Source organism: Vombatus ursinus, unplaced genomic scaffold, assembly GCF_900497805.2.
Source record: "Vombatus ursinus unplaced genomic scaffold, bare-nosed wombat genome assembly UNPS02010822.1, whole genome shotgun sequence".
Taxonomy (NCBI): Eukaryota; Metazoa; Chordata; class Mammalia; order Diprotodontia; family Vombatidae; genus Vombatus; species Vombatus ursinus.
This window is the reverse complement of record NW_020950600.1, coordinates 3,750,049-3,771,044: the sequence shown is the minus strand read 5'-3', so window position 1 is coordinate 3,771,044 and position 20,996 is coordinate 3,750,049. Positions and strand designations below refer to the sequence as shown.

Here is a 20,996-nt window from a genome sequence, read left to right as displayed (position 1 = left end):
GCATGCCTGTCTGGGTGTGTGCTGTGTGTATAATGTGGGAACGCTCACATCACGCACAAGTTTCGTTTGGGTCGTTGGCCGTGGTGGACCAGGACTGTGTGTTCTGATGGCCGCAGGCAGTCGGTGAGACTGGACTGCACCTGGGACAGAGAGGCAGGGGCCAGTTCATCATTCAGCCATGGTGCTGCCCCAGGATCCCCTCTCCCCTCGACAATTGTCCACAGCCTCTTAATTAAATGGAGACTATCGACGTCAGGAAGCCTGCAGCATCAACCCGTTGCTGAGATTGGTACCCAGTAGTCCAGTTTATAGAAAAGCATCATGATGTAGAGGATGGTGTGCTGGGTGTGGAATCAAATGGGTCAAATCCTGGCTGACATCAGGTGTGCCCACGGAGGCCATCTAGGGAGTGTCTGCAACATGAGCCCCTGCCCACGGCGTCTCATGCTAACTTACCTTCTCGAGCCTCAGTTTCCTGTAGGTGTAGATAAGTCACACAATAGGGCCTCCCTCACAGGATTGCCATGAGAATGAACCGGGAGAGATGTCACAGTGTAATGCGCTTTGTCAGTGTCGTGCCGCCTTGGGACAAGGTCTTCAGACGGGCTTGGTTCACCACTGACCAGTTCCCTATCATAGATGTGAGTGGCTGATTGTGACCAGGGCTCAGTTCCACGGCAGTTTTTGTGTTTTCTCTCACTAACTCTTTCCACAGGGCCCTCAGAGACAGTATTTCCCCCTCCCTGACAATGTCTGCTAAGACCGCTACTGAGCTAGGCTCCCAGCCGTCTGGGGGCTTACTCCCCACATCACTGAGAGTCGATTGTTGTGGTGTACCTAACTGTGAGTAGGCAGAGTTTGTATAAAAATAGACAAGGGGAAAAGTTTTAATATAGCCTTTTAAAGGGCTTTAAAATCAAGCTTCGGTTTTTGCTAGTATTAACAATGACCAAACCGTTGAAGGTCCTGGGTGCGAACGACGCTTGGCTTCCAGTTCTGTGGCTCGAGACTGCTGGACACAGCCAACAAGACCCATGGTCGGGTCTTTCCAGTCGCCTCTTTCTTCATACGTCCATGTCCAACTCTGATTATTGGAGAACTTCAGCCTCCGTCACAGGGCACAGGGTAAATGAAGCCCGCATTTTGTGGGAGCGTGTGATTTTCACACAAGGGGGACGTGGTAGTTCTCATCAGAGGCCTTTCTCAAAACAGGCCATCAGCCCTGATAATAGAAGTGTGAACAGAATAAGAATTCTTAAGTTAGCTGATGGTTCTTGAGTGTGACCGTTAGCCCTGACTTATACTTGAGAGAGTTTCTGGCGATGGAAAATGCTTCCGAAGGCCAATAACACCTACCCCTCAGAACTGGGCTGCAGCAGACATCCCTGTGCTCCCACGGGGTACAGGTGATTGAGTGGTGGGCCTGGAGTCAGTCACATCTGACTCTTTGTGACCTCTTTTGTGGTTTTCTTGGCAAAGATACTCAAGTGGTTTGCCATTTCCTTCTCCAGCTTATTTTACAGATGAGGAAACTGAGGCCAACAGGGTGAAGTGACTTGCCCAGGGTCACACAGCTAGTATGTGCCTGAGGCCAGCTTTGAACCCAGGTGTTCCTAACTCCAGGCTCCCCACTTATCTGCTGCACCTCCTAGCTGCCCAGAGTCTGGAAGACTTGAGTTCAAGTGTGGCCTTAGGCATGTACTAGCCGTGTGACCCTAGCAAGTCACTTAAGCTCTAATTCAGATTCCTCAAATGTGAAAAGGGAAAAGGGTAAGATCCTCCCTGCAGGCGCTATTGTGGGGATCCAATGAGATAATATTTGTGAAGCGCTTAGCACGGTGCCTGACACATAGTAGGCATTTAATAAATCCCTATTTCCTTCTTTTTGAATTTCATCTTAGATTCAACCCAGTGCTCTAAAATTCTGATTCTGGCCTCCATTATGTTAGCTACCCCTGCCTTGCACCCCCACCCCACCCGCAGCTGTTTGTCGTCTCCTAATTTGGTGAGCTTGTTATCTAGGGTTAGGCCTTTATCTAACAGCACAGGCTAAGCACAGATCCCTGGGGCATTCCACTGGAGACCTTCTGTGCTGACACTGACCCCGGGGGTTCACCACCCTTCTTTTGGCCTTCTGACCAGTTCTGAGGCGAGGCTCACCCAATCCATCTCTCTGAGAATAGCCCAAGATGCTTTATCAAATGCTTTGTTAAACTCTATGTCCTTAGCTTACTAACCCTGCCCTCCCCCCAAAAATAATAGAACCCTGTGTAAATCTCTGTAGACTCAGAGACTGCCTAGGAAACCTTCAGGGGAGCCTGGTTGCTTAACGGGGTTGTGTCCTCACTGCTTAGCAGCATGGCTGGCAGACACTAGGTCCTCGTGAACGTTTCCTGGCTGATGTCATCTTCCTTGTACCCCCGCTCCCCATTGTACCCTAGTCAGGACCACCATCATGGCACGTTCGCGCACACCCCCACACACCTGCACTGAGTTGAGTCCGTACAGGGCCCACAGACCACCTGCTGGTCAGAGCGCAGATCAGATGGCGTCACAGTACCAACATTAAACCAAGGGAAGTTTGCTCGTGCAGGTGGGGGCCCGGGCTTGTACATCAAAAAACCTGGTTTCCCTTCACCTGTAGCAGCTCCGGCCTGGGGAGGGAGTGGGGATTTCCAGTCGTTACCAGAGGAAGAAAAGAAAAACCCAACCAGGGATGAAACCAGGGAGGAAAGGAGGGTTGTTTTTTCAGGGTTGGGTGTTGTTTTTCTTTAATAACATGTGAAGGGCTCATCATCACTCCCCACCCCCACACCCTCCTGCCTGGAGTATCTCCTCATGAGCAGCAGTGACATCAGGAGGGGACAAAACTGACCTCTGAGCTCAAGGAACCCCTGTGTCCCTAGAAAAGACCCCTCAGTCAGGTAGAATGTGAGTTAATGACATTTTATTATTATTATTAGAAATACTTTATAAATCTCTCATTTGATTTTTATAACAACCCTGTAAGTGCTTTTATTATCTTCATTTTACAGATGAGGAAACTGAGGCAGACAGTAGTTAAGTTGCTTTCATAAGTGAAAGACTAAGATGATCGGCTGCTCTCAGAACCCACCTTTCCCAAGTCATGTCGCTGTGGTTCCTCAAGCTGCCTCCATCCCTTTCTCACAACTACCTAAGAGAATCTTTTCCTTTAATCAAGGCTCAACTCAGGGGTCAGCCTTCCCTGGTTCATCCAGTTGTTAATGTTTTCTTTCTCTTCATGTTGCTTCATGTGTATGTGTATGTGTGCATGTGGTCCCAGGACTGTGCCATGCTTGTCATATATAGGTATATGTTTATGTATATGTGTATATGTATATACACACAAATATATATGTATGTGCATGTATATGTGTATATACATGTGTGTGTGTGTGTGTGTGTATAATAGTGATTTTTACACTATTTCCCAATAACTTTGTAATTCCAGGGATATAATCTCACTTTACTCACAGAAACACTAAAGAGGTTGGCATGTCAACGCAAGTCTACCCTTCATGAAAGGGTAGCAGCAAGCTCAGAAACGTTTTTGTTTGTGAGAAGTTTGGAAGACATTTGCCCTGGCTATTTTTTTTTCTTCTGTTGTGTTTTGTCTCCTCTTTCTGGTGGTTTCTCCTATTAATTCTAATTCTTACTTACAGCATCACTAATGTGAAAATATGTTTAATAAGAATGTATATGTAGAGCCTGTATCAGAATGCATGCTGTCTTGGGGAGGAAGAGAGGGAAGGAGGGGGAGAAAGATTTAAAACTCAAAAGCTTATGGAAGTGATTGTTGAGAAATCAAAATAAATTAAGAAAAAAAAACCAAACAAAAAGAAAAAAAAAAAGGAAAAAAAAAGACATTTGCCCTGGAACAGACCAGAGAGGAAACAGGAAGACCAGAGCCAGGCAAGTAGGTGATGACGTTCTTGTGGCCGTCTCCTGCCCAGGAGTAGTTCCATAAAAACTCAACCTCTCTTCCTGCTTCCGCCATAGTTTCCTTTCCCATTGTCTTGGGGTGATGGAGGATGGTAAGGCTGGTTTTTCGTAACAGCAAAGGCTACGACAGAAAAATAGGAAGCATCGTGGAGAAGGATGCTGACCACCAAGTGAGTGGACAGCTCTCCTCCACATGGATTTTCAAATTGAAGCCTCAAAGACACTGGCCTCCGGGGCAGAAAAGACAACATGGTGCCGGTGCTCGAAGCTCAAAATACATATGTTGTCCCATGAAAATTCAAAGCAAGTCGGTATTGGTCTGATGGAATCCCACTGACTCATCGAGTCTCCATCTCTAAGACGCTTGACTTTGCACCCTCAATTTAAAATGTTCATTTAGTAAGGGCAGGAGAAAGAAGAGATGATTAGAGGTGTCTGAGGTGTGTAGAAGCAGCTACTTAGTGACCCCTGTAATGCTAGAGTGGTCTGCCATTCAGGGGTGTGTGGGGGTTGGGGTGAGGGGAAGAGTAGATTTTTCGGGTGGTTTTTGGCAAACCCTAGGGAGCCCCTTGCCCCAAACCCATCTGCTTTCTCCTACTCTGTTTCCCCTCCCCGCCCCACAACATATCAGTACGCTAGACTTTGTTGTCAAAAAAGAATACACAATGCGGGATGGGGGGAGGGGAATTTTAGTTTCTGTGGGAAAAGTTCTGGGGGTTTTAATGAACTCATTATGAGTCAGCAGTATGATAGGCTCCCCCCGCCAAACAACAGATATGACTTTAAACTATATTGAAAGGTCTCGTGCCCGGGACCAGGAAAGTCCTGGTCCTGCTGTCCTCTGTCTTGCTTGGACTTCGTTGGGAGTTTTGTGTTCATTTGAAGCAAGGGAGGGCATTGATAAGCTTGAGAGTGACCAGGAAGGTGAAAGACCTTGAGTCCATATTATATGGGGATCCCTTGAAGGCACTAGAGATATTTAGGTTGGAAAAGAGATTTGTTAGGGGGGGAGGAGGGTATGGGGCAGACAGGTCTTTGGAAGAAGGATTAGCCTGGCCTCCCAGACAGATGTGGGAGCAATCAGCAAATGTAACCGATTGGCAGGTGCAGGCTGTCCCAGAGTAGAATTCTTGTGCCTGTTGAGTATATCCAAGTTATCCTGTGTATAGCATGTCTGTACATATGGATTGTCTCCTCAATTAGACAAGGAGCACCTCAACACCTGGGGCTGTCCTTCATCTTTCTTTGTCTCCTCAGTGCCTGGCTTGAATAAATGCTGGTTGACTAGCCAATTTGAATAGGCTGCATCAGATATAGTGGGCTCCCCCCTCCCTGACTGGATGTTTATAGAAGGGATTCTTATACAGGTATTGCTTGGACCAGTCCCAACTCAAGTTCTAAGTTCCCTTCATTCCAGGCATGGGGGAACACAGCCTGTGCAAAAATCATGAGGATAGGAATCTCATATATAGTCAACAGCAAGAAAGTTGGCTTGGGTAGTGACCTAGTGTTTGATAAACTCAATGACCCCAGCTTTTGGGACGAGAATTCACTATTGACAAAAACTGCTGGGAAAACTGGAAAACAGTATGGCAGAGACCAGATATAGACCAACAACTTACACCATATATTGAGATAAGGCCAAAATGAGTACATCATTTAGACATTAAGGGTGATACCATAAGCAGATTAGGAGAGCAAGAAGTAGTTTGCCTGTCAGATCAATGGAGAAGGGAAGAATTTATTAACAACATATGGCCTCAAGGCCCCAGGTTGCTCACCCCTGACTTACACCATCTTAGGGAGGAGGAAGGAGATGAGGGGAGAAAGGGAGGGAGAAAATTTGGAGCTCAAAATTTATCAAAAAATGAATATTGAAAATTGTCTTTACATGTAATTGAGAAAAATTTTTAGAAAGAAAGTTGATTTGGCTTGATGGTACAATTCACGAAGGGGAATAATGTGGAATGGGTCTGGAAAGATAGGTTGATTCCCAATTGTGAAGGGCCTTTAATGCCAAAGAAAATGGTATTTGGGCTTTTGGGTACCAAGCCACCAAATGTTGTGTAACTCAGCCAGACTTGGGCTTTCAGTCTAAGTTTGGTGACTGCATGGCTGCTGGCTGGGAGAGGGGAGAGACTGGATGCAGGGGGTCCAATTAAGAGGTCATAGAAATAATCCAAACGAGAGGGGATGAGGTTGTTTACCAGAGGGGAGGCTTCATGAGTCAAGAGGGTCGGATGCCAGAGTTGATATGGAGGCAGAATCAGCCAGACTCGGCAGCTGATTGGAGGTCAGGGCTAAAAAGTAAAGAGTAAAGAATGAGCCCAAGATTTGGAACCCTGTGACTAAAAGGCAGAAATAGGAGAGTTGAGAAAACGTTTTGTAAAATGAAAGGGGATGGCAGTGACCTCCAACTGTCCTTCTGGCTCTTCACTGATGAAGCTAGGAACCCTTCCAATGATATCACAGCCCCCAGGGGTTCTACTGTTCACAGATTGGGAACAATTGGATTAGATTATCCAAGGCTCCTCCCAGTTCTAAATCTCATATTCTTGTGATGGATAAACGTTTCAGAATGCCCAATTTAGGCCCGATATCAGGAGCAACAATTTTCTTTTTTTTTTCACAATTAGAATTACCCCAAAATGGAATGGGCTGCTTTGGGAGGGAGAACTCTCTCCTCACTAGAGGTTGTCTACTGTAGAGATTGGATGGCCCCTTGTTGGGGATTTGATAGAGGTGGTGTCTAGCCAGATATGGATTGGATTGCCTCCAAGGCACATTGGATCTAATTGAATAGGGAACACCAGGAAATGTTGCACAGTTGCTGGGGCTTTAGTGGACCACTACCCTCCATATGAATCAGAAGGCAAATACATCCCCAGGCTGTATGAAAGAAGCATGATGTACTAGGGCTGTATCCCAAAGAGATCACTAAAAAGGGAAAAGGACCCACATGGACAAAAATATGTATAGCAGCTCCTTTTGTGGTGTTCAAGAATTGGAAATTGAGGGGATGCCTATCAATTAGGGAATGGCTGAACAAGTTGTGGTATATGAATGTAATGGACTACTATGGTGCTATAAGAAATGATGAGCGGGTGGATTTCAGAAAAACCTGGAACGACTTGTGTGGACTGATGCTGAGTGAAGTGAGCAGAACCAGGAGAACGCTGTACACAATAACAGCCATGTTGTGTGATGACCGACTTTGACAGACTTAGCTCTTCTCAGCAATACAGTGATCTAAGACGATTCCAAAAGACCCATGATGGAAAATGCTATCCACATACAGAGAAAGAATTATGGAGTCTGAATGCAGATCAAATCATTTTTTTTTTCTTTCTCGTGGTTTTTCCCCTTTTGTTGATTCTTCTTTCACAGCATGACTAATGTGGAAATATGTTTAATATGATTGTACATGTATAGCCTATATCAGATTGTATGCCATCTTGGGGAGGGGATGAAAGTCTTATAAAAGTGAATGTTGAAAACTATCTTTATGTGTAATTGGAAAAAACTATTAAGTGTGTGTGTGTGGGGGGGGAGAATGACCCAATGGAAGGGGAAATAAAAATAGATTTCTGCTTTAAAAAGTAAAATAAAATAAGTATAGAATGTACAAAAAAAAAAGGAAAAGAAAAGAAAAAGGGCACAGTGTCCAGGAATAAGGAAACGATAGACTTGTACTCTCTACCCGGGTTGGACCACGTAGGGAATATTGTGCATATTTAATAGATGAGGCTTGTAAACTGTTGATAATCCAGAGGAAGACCAGGGTGGTGACTGGTCTCCAGTTCATGCCATAAAGACAGGTTGAGGGAACTAGGAGTCTATTCTGGAGAAAGAAAGACTCAGGGTGGGGAAAGATGAAGGGAACACATGAGAGCTGTCCTCAAGTATTGGGAGGGACCTGGGTAAAGGAGGGACTTATCCCAGACAACAGCTAGAACCAAGAGCAGCAGTAGAGGGCAGTTGGAAGCCGATTCAGGCTCGATTTCAGGGAGGTTCTTTCTCACCCGTGGAGAGGAGGGAGCAGGGTCCTCCTCGCGCAATCTTCAGACAAAGGCTGGACAACCCTCTCTCAAGAACACTGCGGGAGAGTGCATTTTCCATGTGCAGACTGTGGTAGGGTGCCTCAGCGGTTGATCCAACTGAGATTCTGTGATTCTGTGAAAAAACAACCACCTCGACATCCGCTGAAAGGGGCTTTCCCTTGTGAAGGAGGAAGGGTTTTTGGCGTCCTGAGCTCTCAGTGCAGGCAGAGGCTGTGGAACAGAGGGAGGCAGGAAGATGACTGGCTGGCATCGGTACCTGTGGAGGCCCGTGACGCTCCTCTGCCTCCTCGCTGCCCAGCTGCGCCCTGCCTCTCTGCACCAGTGTGGCAAGTACTCTTACAGCGTAGCTGGCAAGTGCTGCCAGTACTGCAAACCCGGTGAGTCCTGGGGCACGAGAGCACCGGGGCTGGGAGGGAGGGAGGGAGGAAGATGGCTTCATAGAATTGGGGGGTTAAAACTGGAAGGGGACCTCTGAGGTCAACTAATCCAACCCCACCATTTTGCAGAGGAAGAAACTGAGGGCCAGAGAGGCTAAAGGTCCCACAGGCAGTAATGAGCAGAGGGTGGGATTCAAACTGAAGTCTTCTGCTTCCAAATCTCGGACTCTGCACCAGAGAGTAGAGAGATTGGGGGAGTGGAGGGGAAAGTCCACAAGTATTTATTAGGGGAAAGAGGGAGGGAACAGGCATTGAACCAATGCCTTCTGTGTACCAGGCCCTGCACTAAGTGCTTTGCAAATATCTCATTTGATCCTGGGATCTAGGTGCTATTATGATCCCCATTTTACAGTTGGGGAAACAGAGGCAGATAGGTTGAGTGACTTGCCCAGGGTCACACAGCTAGTAAGTGTCAGAGACTGGATTTCAATCTGACTCTTCCTGCCTCCAGGCCCAGAGCTCCATCAAACAGGGCCTAGCTGCCCATATACTATGTATACTAGGCGCCAGGCACTGCTCTGAATGTTGGGGATAAGAAGACAGGCAAAAGATAGCCCCTGTTCCCAAGGAGCTCCCAGGCTAAGGGGGGAGGCATCAGCTGTGTACAAACAAGACACACAGAGAGGTAGACTCAGAGGGAAGGAAAGTTGCGAGATTAAAGACCAGTCATTTGAACTGCCTTTGGGGCCCACATCTAGCCTTCTGTGGCCACATGTCATCCTCACCCCCATTTTGTAGATGGGGAAACTGAGGCCCAGCCTTGCTGAAGATCACACAGCTAGTAAGTATCAGAGCCGGGATCTGAACCCAAGTCTTCGGACTCCAAACCAGCACTATTTCCGTGGAGGAGGGGGAGGGAAGGAAAGGCATTTTTATATAGCACCTACTGTATGTACTTTGTACTATAGTACAAAGTACCATGCAGTACTTTGTGAAGCACTTTACAAATATCTTATTTGATGCTCACAGCAACCCTGGGAGGTAGGTGCTATTATCCTCATTTTACAGGGGAATCTGAGGCAGACAGAGGTTAAATGACTTGCCCAGGGTCATACAGCCAGTAAGTGGCTCGTTTGTGATTTGAACTTGGAGTTTTCTGACTCTGTCCGCTGTGTCACTAGCTGCCTCCGTGATACAAGGCTGCCAGCCTCTAAGTCATTAGTGTTTAATGTCGTTTGATGTGGGCTGTCCCTTCTGTGAGGCTCTGATCTCGACCTGCCACCCAAGGAGCCGATGCCAGCCAGTGCCGGCCACAGGCGGTCCCATCCCTCACCCATGTGTTGGGTTTGGGGGCTCAGGGAGGCTGCCCTGAGAGGCAGGGGGTGGAGTGTTGAGCCTGGGGAGGAGTGCAAAGCCCAGGATGATTGAACCATGCAGTGGGTGAAGTCTGGAAAGGCTGGACTTCAGTGCCAGGCTAGAGGAGGCTGGCCTGGGGCCGGGTGTGCCCATACAGGCTTGTGTGCCTAGTGTCTTCTGTCCAGAGCTGGGGCGGGGGGCAGAAGCCATCTAGTCCAACCGGTTATTTTTTTTTCAGAAGAGGAAATAAGCTCAGAAGGGGGGAAGGAGCTTGCCTGAAGTCACACAAAAAATAAGCATTGGAGGCAGGATTTGAACCTGGTTCCTCTGACTCTAAAACACATCTTTCCCCGTACCATACTTTCTCCATGTCTCCCCTTCCACTTCCACTCCAGCCTCATAGTTAAACCTGATCCATAAGGACTGTTCAAATGTTTTTGTGTCCTTAGCACCTCTCATAGTGCCTGGCACATAGTAGGTTCTTAATAACGCATGTTGAGTTGAAAGGAGAGCTCCAGCTGAAGTGCATTCCCTGAGGAGGGAAGAGGCATCAACAGCTGGGGGCTGATGGAAGGCTTCATGGAAGAGGTGACGCCTCAGCTGAACCTTGAAGGACGGCAAAGATTCTGAGAAGCAGAGATGAGAGCGTATTTTCCCAAGCGTAGGGGTTGACTTGTGCAAATGCGTGGATGTGGTAGATGACATGTGTCGTTTAGGGGAGTAGCTAGTGGCCCAGGGTGGCCGGGGAGGCACGTGGAGGTGGCTGGGGGTGGGGAGATGTGCAGAGATGAGACGGTGCCCCTGGTGTTGGGTGACAGTCTGACAGCGGCCAGGCTCACGCTGGCTCCACTTGGGCCGCACCACAGGTTTTGAGATGGCAAGTCGCTGTACCGATAAAGAGGACACACAGTGCAAACCCTGTGCCAAGAGGCTCTTCAATGAAGGATTCAGCAATGACTTCTGCCAGCCCTGCACTCAGTGCAATGTCGGTAAGGGATAGTCCCACCCCCTCCCTGGTGCTCCCCCTCCTCTCTGGTGCTCCCCTCCCCTCCCTGGTGCTCCCACCCCTCCCTGGTGCTCCCCAACCTAGAAGAGAATGCCCTGACCCTGAGCTGAGAGAATACTTGTCTGTCGTCCTGCCTGTGACCCACCTTCCTTACCTCCTACCTTCCCTTGGTAAGTCCGTGGCCAGGCCTATGGTCCAGCGCCTACCCTCACTGGGCCTTGAGGTCATTCACCTTCTTCTGTTTCTTCCTTGGCCCTTATTCCTCTGCCTCAGAGCTACCTTGGCCAGAGGCCTTTGGGCCTGGACATCACCCCTACCACCCCTGGTCTCCCCCAGCTCAGCTGTCTCACCCTCAATGCACTCGAGAGCGGCATCAGATTTTCCCCAAATGGGCTTGACTAGAAATGGAAGTAAATCCTTTGAGCCGGGGAATCTCAGACCAAACTCCCCTAATTTGACCCCGAAGGCTTCTTCTTGCCCAGAGATGGTGCCTTCCTGGCCCTTCCCGCCAAACTCCAGAAGCCACGCTTTGGATGCACCACTAGTCCTCACCATAAGCCTTGTGCTTCCCAAAGAGGGGGCCATAATCAACCTGCCCCACACCAACTCACCCCTGACCTTGGGTGAGACTCTCCCCCACTCTGGGCCACATCTCCCTGCTCTGTAAAATGATGGCATTGTTTGCTGGATCATCTTTCAGAGCCCTCCCAGTCATGACATTCTATATTCTGAGGCCCCTCCCAGCTCTGACTTTCCTTGTTCTCAGGTCCCTCCCAGCTCTGAGGTTCCCTGTTCTAAGGCTCCCCCCAGCTCTCGCATTGTCTGTTCTAAGGTCTCTCCCACTTCTGACATTCTGTGTTCTAAGGGCCCTTCCAGCTCTGACATTCCCTGTTCTAAGGCCCCTCCCAGCTCTGCCATTCCCTGTTCTAAGGCCCCTTCCAGCTCTGACATTCCCTGTTCTCAGGCCCCTCCCAGCTCTGAGGTTCCCTGTTCTAAGGTTCCATTGTACTCTAAATCCTATGATTGTATGACTGGAAAGAAAGTTTCCGGCCAGGGATGCTGTCTTCCACCACTTCACCATGGTGCAGATGTGCCCTTGGGTTCTCGTAGACGACGGCAGTAGAACAACCCTGGCAGGTTCTAACATTCTGGGCAGGCTTGGGCCTCCGTCCGTGTGAGGGGGCTTCCCTGGGGAGCTGTGGTGTTGATTCCTGGGATGTCTGGTCCTCTTGCCCTTGGGCGGTCATGACTAGCGTGCCTTACCAGCCGGTAACACCTGGGAGGTACTCCAGGGGAGGGAAATGGTGTGAGCCACGGCCAGGGGCAGGCAGCAGCTCGGGGGATCCAGTGAAGGGGCAGTCTGGCCCCCGCCAGACCCGGCTCCTCTTCTGGTCACCCGCACCGCACACTGGCGCAGGGCGGGCATCAATACATTTTCTTAAAAAACATGCCTCCCTCCCGCGGTTGTTGGGATCCAATGAGGTTGTGTGAGAGGTACTTTGTAAACTTTTAGGTACAATTTAAATGTCAGTGCTCAGATAAACCTCCAAAAGATGGTGGAGGGCAGAGGATGAGCTGCATTGGTAAACAGTTTGTTCTCCTCTGGGAATTCTCTATACCGGTGAAGTGTTGTCTTCCCTTTTCTCCACTACCACATCACCCCCACCCCCAACCAACCAACCAACTGAAATCCAACCATTTTTATTGTTGTTGAGTTGATTTTAGTAATTCCAACTCTTGGTGATTCCATTTGGGGTTTTCTTTTACTGGAGTGGTTTAGCATTTCCTGTTCAGCTCATTTTACAGACGAGGAAACTGAGGCAACAAGGGTTAAGTGACGGGCCCAGAGCCACACAGTTAATAAGTGTTTCAAGGCCAAATTTGAACCCAGGAAGATGAGTCTTCCTGATTCCAAGCAGGTACCATCAAAACCAACAATAACAATAACCCAAACCATCTGTCATTGTTAAGCAAGAAGACCAGTGTGCAGGACCGCAGTGCAGGTGCTCGCACCTGCTGAGCAGGGAGTGAAGGGGCCAAGACCTGGAGGAGCCCCCCAAACCACAGCAGCTGCCCTGCCAGGGTCATCTGGGGTTGTAACAAGGTGGGGGCGGCACAAGAGAGGACAGCAAAGTGAAGAGAGAGAGCGCAAAGGGGGGTTGGAGGCAGAACGTCTGTGTACACGTGCATATATGAGTGTGTATGTCTGTGTGCAGTGGACGACAGTCTCAGAGCTGGAAGAGTTCTCTAGGGCCATTTAAGCCAACCAAGCCTAAGCAGGCATCCCACTGACCACAACGATTTCAGTAATTGCTATTTCACTGATGGAAAGCAGCCACCCCAATAAGGTACATGTTATAGCTGGGGAGAAAGAAATGTACCTCCCCCTCTCCTCCTCCCCCTCTCCTCCTCTTCCTCCTCCTCTTTCTCTTCTCCCCCCCCCCCCCATCTCCCTCCACCCAGCTCATGGTCCATGTAACTCAGAAAGTCTCAGTGAATGCTAATTGAAATGCTGATGAATGAAGAGCTGGGGAGCTCTCTCACTAGTGCTGCACCCATTTCCTCAACCACAGAAGCAAACCTCAAACCCCATGGGATCCTTACTGCTGGGGGTGTATGAGCCAACCCAGAGGGGGCAGAGGGACAGCCCCTGCAAAGACAGGGCATAGTGTGGTATATGTGTGTATATGTTTTGCATGTGTTTATGCGTATAGCTCATATTTATATGAAGCTTTAAGGTTTACAGAGCACTTTAAACATTATTACCTCATTTGGTCCTCACAACAACTCTGAGAGGGGGTGCTATTATTATCCTCATTTTACAATTGGGGAAACTGAGGCAGGCAGCAGTGAGGTGACTTGCCCAGGATCCCCCAGCTAGGGAGCATCTGAGGCTGGATTTGAACTCCAGGGGCAGCGCTCTCCCCTCTCCATCGTTAGCTAGTCCAGCACAGCATGCGTGACCACTCAGTCCTGAACTAGGAAGAGGAGCCCTGGACTCTATTCCCTTCTGTTCATTTTGCCAGGAATTGTACAGAGATCCGGACTCCTGCCTGGGCCCTCCCTCACCCCGACCCCCGGGGAAGGGAAGCTGCTCACTGACTCTCTCTTTTTTCCCTCCTGCTGCTCAGGGAGCGGCAGCCAGGTCCTCAAGAATTGCACAGCGTCCAGTGACACCATGTGTCAATGCACCCCAGGGACCCAGCCCGTTGAAACCTTCAAGTGGGGAGTGGGTGAGCAGCTCCTACCAGCCCCACCCAGGAGAGGGTGTCTCAGAACCCCAAGTCTTCCCTTCCAGGGTTATGGGTCGTGTGTGTGTGTGTGTGTGTGTGTGTGTGTGTGTGTGTGTGCATGCACACGCATACTGTGTACGTGTGAGTCAATATGGGGGCAAACCAGTGTGTGTGTGCATGTGTGACTGGGTATATTTGTGCAGCTATGTGCCTCTGTAGGTGAGTGTCCATCTATGAGAAGAGGGATGGGCTTGCATAGATGGGGATTGGGGCGGGGCAGGGGAGAGTCAAGTGCTCAGGTGAGGAAATCAAGTTCTTCTTGAGCCCAGGCATGGAGAATGGTGAACTACTCAGACACATAGCCCCTGGCTCCCGCCCCGCCCTTCCTCCTGTCCCATCCCTTTCTGTTTCCTTCTTCCCTTTCCCATTTCCTCTTCCTCTTCCAGAATGACATCCCTCCTAGAGAGCAGAGAGGGGAGGTCACCCCGCAGAGCGTGTAGCTCCCACCTTTCTCTGCCCAGGACCAAAGAGTGGGTCACCCTAAGCAAAGCTCTCCTTGTCTTTGGTTCCAGAATGTTCCCGTTGTCCCCCAGGACACTTTTCCCTGGGAGAAAACACCATGTGTAAACTGTGGACCAAGTAAGTTACCAAGTGCTGTGAAGGGGACAGGAACTCAAACAGACCCTGGTGCCCGGACCTCAGCCAGCCCTGAGCTCCTGGCACAGCTAGGGAGGGGAAACTGATAGGATGAGGGAGCCCCCCATTCCCCTGCTCCTCCCTCCACCTCAAAGACTCCCCAATACCTCCTGGATCTCGGGCGCCTGGGCAGAAGGGGTGAGGGGCTGGCTCCCTGCACTCTGGCCCTGCCCTCACACACCTATTTCCGCTCCCACCCCCCAGCTGCACGGCCATAGGCAAACGTACCCTGCGAGCCGGTAGCCCCAGGGCCGATGCTGACTGTGAGGATGCCAGGACGCCAGGGCCACCCCGAAGCCCTCCAACATCTGCCTGGACCACGACCACCAGCTCCTCCTCCACAGTGCACTTGAGGGTCACTACACAGAGTCTAGGAGTGCTGAGCACCCTACAGTCCCTCCCTGACAAGCCCTGGTGTAAGGACGTGCCCTTGGCCACCTCGGCCTTCGCCCCAGCCCCAGCTCTCCTTGCCATCCCCACCCCCACCATGTGCAAGCTCTCCAGGGCTGGGGGAGAGAGACGAGCACCTGGCTTCAAATCCTGGCTTGGGAGCCTCTAGTGTGGGTGCCCCTCGCCATGTCTGGGACTCAGCTTCCTCACCTTAAAAATGAGGGGTCTTACTGGCTGGGCTCCCAGGTTCCTCTCTGCTCCCGTGGCCTTCTGGGTTCAGACCCGCTGCCTTTTGAGGAGACGAGAACCTCCACTCCTAGACAGAAGGTGATGTCTTTGAGACCCCTTGCTCCTCCAGGCAAACCTGCCCACAAGCCCTAAAGCCCCAGGGGCCAGGGCAGAGGGCTGCTTTGCCCATGGCTGCAGGTGTTGGGGAGGCAGCCACCTCCATCACTGGTCCTTCCTTATCTTGCAGCCCCATTTGCCGTCATCTTCCTGGTGCTCCTTCTGCTCTTGGTGTTTGGCCTGGTTATGTTGGTATTCGGTATCTACTTGTCCAAGAGGGACAAGAGGCAGTTGCCTGCAATTTGGAAGCCCCCTGGTGAGTCCACCCTGCTCCCCTCTTCCTGCCTTCCTCCCCACCTCCCTCTGAACAAGCTCAGGGGAACAGGGAGAGAAGACCTAGGTGAATGTGAACAGAGGTGGTAGCATTACGAGGTGGATGGGGGCGGGGGAATTGGGGTCATGTGGTTGTCAAGAGTCTGGGTGGGTGGTTCCATCTGCCCCCGCAAAGGTGCCTTGTGTCCTCGCCCCCTGCTCCATGGCCAGTGCCTTCTTCCTCCATCCCCAGGTACACACAGTTTCCGGATGCCCATCCAAGAGGAACACCAGTCCAGCCTAGCCAAGGTCTGAGGCCGTGGAGACCACAGACAGTGGCCATCCTTCCTTCCCTCCCTCCTTCCCTCCCTCCCTCCATTGACTGGACCTGCTATCGGAAGGCTGGGGGCCTCAGGGGGCTCTCTCCATCCAGCTTTTTCTCCTACCCTACCCTCAGGTCCAAGCTACTTTTCTAGCAGCCCAGACTAGATCCCACGGGGGTTATTAGGGTTTCCTCTGTACCTCTTTCTGAAGGCAACCATTGGGGTCCGTTGTATCTAGAAGCTCATCTGAGTTCTAGGGGGCCTGCATTTCACAGCAAGTATACAGGCTTAGCCAGTACAAATCCCCAGCATCTGAGAGTTGGAAGGAAGCTCCACGACTGTCTTGTCTAATCTACACCCAGAGAAGCCCTACTCTAACATGCCCAATGAGTGGTCATCTGGCCTCTGCTTGAAAGCCAGGCCTAGCTCGCATTGGTCAGTGGTTCTTCGCCCAGTGGAAGGAGCATGCGGTCTGGCGTCAGGGATCCCGGCTCTCCCACTTGTACTCTGTGGTCTTAGGCAAGTCCCTTGGGCTTTCTAGGTCCCAGCTTCCTCTTTTCCAAAATGAGGGGGTTGGATCAGATGATCTCGAAGGTTCCTTCTAGCTCTGTCCTTTTAATGAGTGTTTAACCATTTTTCAAAAACACAGACACAGGGCTTCTCACACAGAAAGATTCTCAGGGACAGAAATCTAGATGACCCAGGGCCTAAAGAAGGTTAGGTGGCCAGAGATCATCCTGCCCCCTTTCATCTTTCCACATCTTTAGTTCTCCCACCAAAATGAGCCCCAAGGCCAGCATCTCTGCTTCTGTCTTTTCCGGTCCGGGTGTAGATGCCTTTCGTGGCCCCATCCTCTCTGCTGGCCTAGCAGCAACGCTGGCCCAGAATGGGTGCATTTCTGGCTCCCATCCTCTTCCTCCTTCTTCTGTTGCCGTGTTCCCCAAAGTCTGGGCCTAAGCCCTGCTGTTGATCCCCATTCCCACATTCCCACTCTTGGTCCTCCCCTCCTCCCCCCCTCCCCTTCAAAAAAATTGAGAAATTCCTGGTCATTATTCTTTGGGCATTGTTCCACTCTCCAGACATAGCACCCGCCTCCTTCCCTTGGACCTACCCCCATAGCGAGTCTCTAACCCTCTGTCTCCCATCACTCCCCACTATGGCTGGTCACTCTCCAGCCTTCCCTCCCTCTTCCCCATTTCTGGACATAACCCCCACTCTCGATGATAGCAGAGTGCAGAGCTGCTGGGGGTGGGGTAGGGGGACCAAATAGTGCAGGCTTGTCTGCCCTGAATATTCACCCCTATGGGGTGTCCTGGCCTGTGGCTGGAGCCTTGGGGGGGCCTCTGGGCCCCTTTCCAGTGAGCTGAGCTTACCCCTCTGTGGCAGAGCCATGAAAGACAGGGGCAGCCATCACATAGCAGTGCTGACTCTGGAGTCGGAGCTTCTGTATGTGGTTTATTGTATAACCTCTTGGACTGGTAAGCTAGCCTGGAAACTGAGGAGGGCCTGGGGGCTGTTTGGCTAGCTTGAGCGGGGGTTGGGGGGTGGGATGGGGGGGTGGGGAGAGGAATGGAGGAGGGGAGAGAGAGACAGAAGAATGGGGAGAAAAAGAAAGAGAGGAAAGAGAAAGAAAGAGAGGAGAAAGAGAAAAATGGAGAGAAAGAGGAGGGGAGGAAGGAGAAAGAAAAAGAGAGACGGCAAGGAGGGAGACAGAAGAGAAAGAGAGGAGAGAGAGAGACAGAGAGACAGACAGAGAAGAGTGAGGAGAAAAAGGAGAGAGAAAGAGGAGAAAGAGAGTAGAGAGAAAGAGAAAAATGGAGAGAGGGAAAGAGAGGAAGGAGGGAGGGAGACAGAAGAGAAAGAGCGGAGAGAGAGAAAAAGAAAGAGAGGAGAGAGAAAAGAGAAAGAGAAAAGGGGGGGAGGGGCACAAGCACTTGTGCTATTGTCTTCTCTCAGCTCTCCTGCTGACTTGCTGTGTGACCCTGTACAATTTATTCATTCTCTCTGTGTCTCCACGTGTTTTTCTGTCTCTAACATGAGTACAAGGCTTCTCCTCCCCAACCCTCACATCCCTCTGGCCCATCCCTAGCTCCATGGCCCCACCTCCCCACCATGGGCCTCAGCCCTCCAGTGGAGCAGATGCCATCCTCCATGCTGCTTGGTGCAGTAGGTCAAGGCTTTCTTTCCTCCATGCTGGGCTTCCATCGCCACTGCGTGTCCTTTGGTGTCAGGGTGAACTGTTTTAGGTGCCCCTGGTGGCAGGAAGACTGAAGCCGTGAGTCCTTGGGGCAAACCCTCTTCTCCCTGGTCCTGTCCTGCCGTGCCCTCAGGAGTGGCCAGACGAGACCGCCATGTTCTGGGCAGCTCCGGGAGCCGTCAGGGGGAGGGCACTGGCTATCTCTGCCCTCCCTCTGCCTCTTCCTTCTCCCCTCCCTCCCAACACACAGAGCGCACTAACAATGGACGGGCCACAGATGCACCGTTTGTTGGCTTTGTGAGATGCAGGCAAGTGTAGAGGTGGGATGGACTATGTGATGCACTTGGAGTCAGGAAGACCTGGGTTCCAATCTTGTATCAGACACATATTAGCTCTGTGATATCTGTGATATCTTGACCAGGGCAAGTTGATCTATCTCTCTGAGCCTCAGTTTTCTCATTTATAAACTGGGAATAATTATAGCACCTACCTCACAGGGTTGTTGTGAGGGCCAAAAAAAAATCACACATGTGAAGCACTCAGCCAGCCTTGACATGTGAGCTGCTGTTTATTATTAGTGAATGCCTACTTCCCATTCTGTCCTCTCCCAGACTCAGTCTTCTCACCTTTAAAATGGGCAATTATAATCATAGTCCTGATTTGTAAACCAGGAATCACGGTAACAAAATAGGAGTCTCTGGCTACTTCTCCCCCCATCTCCCACCCCTTCTGTGAAGTAGCAGTAAGAATTCTAGCTTTTTCAACCTCAGGTAAAATGGGAAGAAATCATGAAATCAGTATTGTTTAAATCTAAACTTGTTGGGCATATACACAGATGAGTCGATGCAAGATCATTACAGTGCAATTCAATGAACATTTATTAAGTGCCTGCTGTATACAAGGCCTTATTTCTAGCACCAGGGGTATAAAGGTTAAAAACTAAATAGCCCCTGTCCTCAGGGAGCATATGTTTTCCTGGAGAATATAATATGTGCAGAGATAATAAATAATTTGAGGAGGGGGACAGCAGAGGTCAGGTGTGCTTCAGGGAAGGCTTCATAGATACAAATGCACAGAGGTGGGAGATTAAGTATGGAGTCCAGAGACCAGACAATAGAGTTTGACTGGAACATAGAATATATGAAGAGAAACAAAATGAAATAAAGCTTGGGAGGTAGGTTGGAGCCAGGTGTGAACCTTCTGTGCCAGGCTGAGGACACTGGATGCGTCCCAGAGCATCCTAGGGTTCTTAATATGGGATCTATGAACTTGGTTTTTTATCTTAAATATATTTTGATAATTGTATTTCAGTATAATGTGGTTTCCTTTGTAATCCTATATATTTTACATTGTGTATTTAAAAAACATGATTCTGAGAAGGGGACCATTGGGATTCACCAGATGGCCAGAGGGGTCCATGATACAAAAAAGGGGAGGAACCCCTTACTTTCTCTGGGAAATGAAGGTTGTTGAACAGGGAAGTGACATGCTCATCTTGAGCAGGGAGATAAGAACCAATTAGGTGGCCCAGTGGATAGAGCACTGACCTGGAGTCAGGAAGACCTGAGTTCAAATCCAGCCTGACACTAGTTGTATATACAAACAAAAAATACAGTCCCTGCCCTCAAGAAGCTTACATTTTAATGTGGGAAAAAGAACTGGAAGGGGGTAGGGGCTGGGGTAGTAGGGAAGATATTCCTGCTGGACAAGGTGGCAAAATATGGAGATTCAGGAATGGTGCTGGGGCTGAGATTTTTCTTTAAAGCATCTTCAATAGTGTGGCAATTTGCATGGTGCACCCAGTGAAACCAGAAGCCGGGAGACCTGTGTCCCTCTTCCCACCAACAGTAACACATGTGCTACTCAACAATCCCAGCAATCACAAACAACCATAGAATCATCTATCCAGAGCAGGAAGGTACATCAAGGGACAACAGACCCAACTCCCTCAATGAGGAAACTCATCTGTCCTGAGGAGGTTCAGTGACTTGTCCAAAGCCACCAGAGCCCGGGGAGACATGTTCTGAAGGGGAAGGATATCTATGATGAATCGGCAACGGAGATGAAGAAAGAATGGTCAGAAAGGCAAGAGAACCAGGAAAGCAGTGCCCCAGAAGCCAGGGAGGAGAAGAGAACGAAAGAGAGAAGGGAAGGGCAATGGAGTCAGACGGGGCCTTAGAAAAGGCCAGCAGGTACCACCATTAGGAAACTGGACCTTGGACAGCAACCTCAGAGCTGAAGCTAGATCTCAAGAGCTTGGGTGGTGGAAGTGAGAGTGTTCTACAACCTGACTTGACACTATCAGTCACTCTCTTCTCCCTAGATTTTCATGAAGCTGATGTCTCCTGGTTCCCCTCTTACCTATCTGACCACTCCTTCTCAGTCTCCTTGGCTGGATCTTCATCAATGTCTGGCTCACTAAACGTAGGCACCCCCCAAGGTTCTGTTCTGGTCTCTCTTTTCTTCTCCCTCCAGACTATTTCACTTGGGGATCTCATCAGTTCCCCTGGTTCAATGACCATCTCTCTGAAGTTGATTCTCAAATCGATTTATTCTGCCCTATAACCTTTCTCCTGACCTCCAGTTTTGTAGCTTTCTTTTTTACATTTTTACCTATTTAAATTTTAATTTATGGAATAAAACAAGTTTTTCCATAATGTATTTAATAAAAAAGATGACTGCACATGAAACTGCAAATCTATTATGTACAATTTGCTATTCCTTTTAAATATATAATAAAATTATCATGTAAATTTCTTTTTTTTCTTCCCATTCTTCATCCTAAAGATGGCTACCA

At 49.7% G+C, this 20,996-nt stretch overlaps 1 protein-coding gene across 2 annotated transcripts; it reads left to right on the top strand.

The window, feature by feature from the left end:
- The first annotated feature begins 7,807 nt into the window (after positions 1-7,807).
- On the top strand, positions 7,808-17,532 carry TNFRSF4 (TNF receptor superfamily member 4). Of its 2 annotated transcripts, XM_027855197.1 has the most exons (7): positions 7,811-8,401; positions 10,624-10,746; positions 13,895-13,996; positions 14,569-14,635; positions 14,897-15,108; positions 15,558-15,683; positions 15,933-17,532. In XM_027855197.1, exons 1-7 carry the CDS (start codon positions 8,260-8,262, stop codon positions 15,992-15,994), a joined length of 834 nt encoding a protein of 277 aa, XP_027710998.1. In that variant the 5' UTR covers positions 7,811-8,259; the 3' UTR covers positions 15,995-17,532. The 2 variants fall into 2 exon arrangements, with proteins under 2 accessions (XP_027711000.1, XP_027710998.1); XM_027855199.1 differs by lacking the exon at positions 13,895-13,996 and having other exon boundaries at positions 7,808-8,401.
- The last annotated feature ends 3,464 nt before the right edge of the window (positions 17,533-20,996 follow it).

Bases quoted from the DNA above. Each gene is read 5' to 3' on its own strand.
- TNFRSF4 (XM_027855197.1), top strand. From the start codon at position 8,260: ATGACTGGCTGGCATCGGTACCTGTGGAGGCCCGTGACGCTCCTCTGC. The intron at 10,747-13,894 runs GTAAGGGATAGT...CCTGCTGCTCAG, and splicing joins CTGCACTCAGTGCAATGTCG to GGAGCGGCAGCCAGGTCCTC. The intron at 13,997-14,568 runs GTGAGCAGCTCC...CTTTGGTTCCAG, and splicing joins AACCTTCAAGTGGGGAGTGG to AATGTTCCCGTTGTCCCCCA.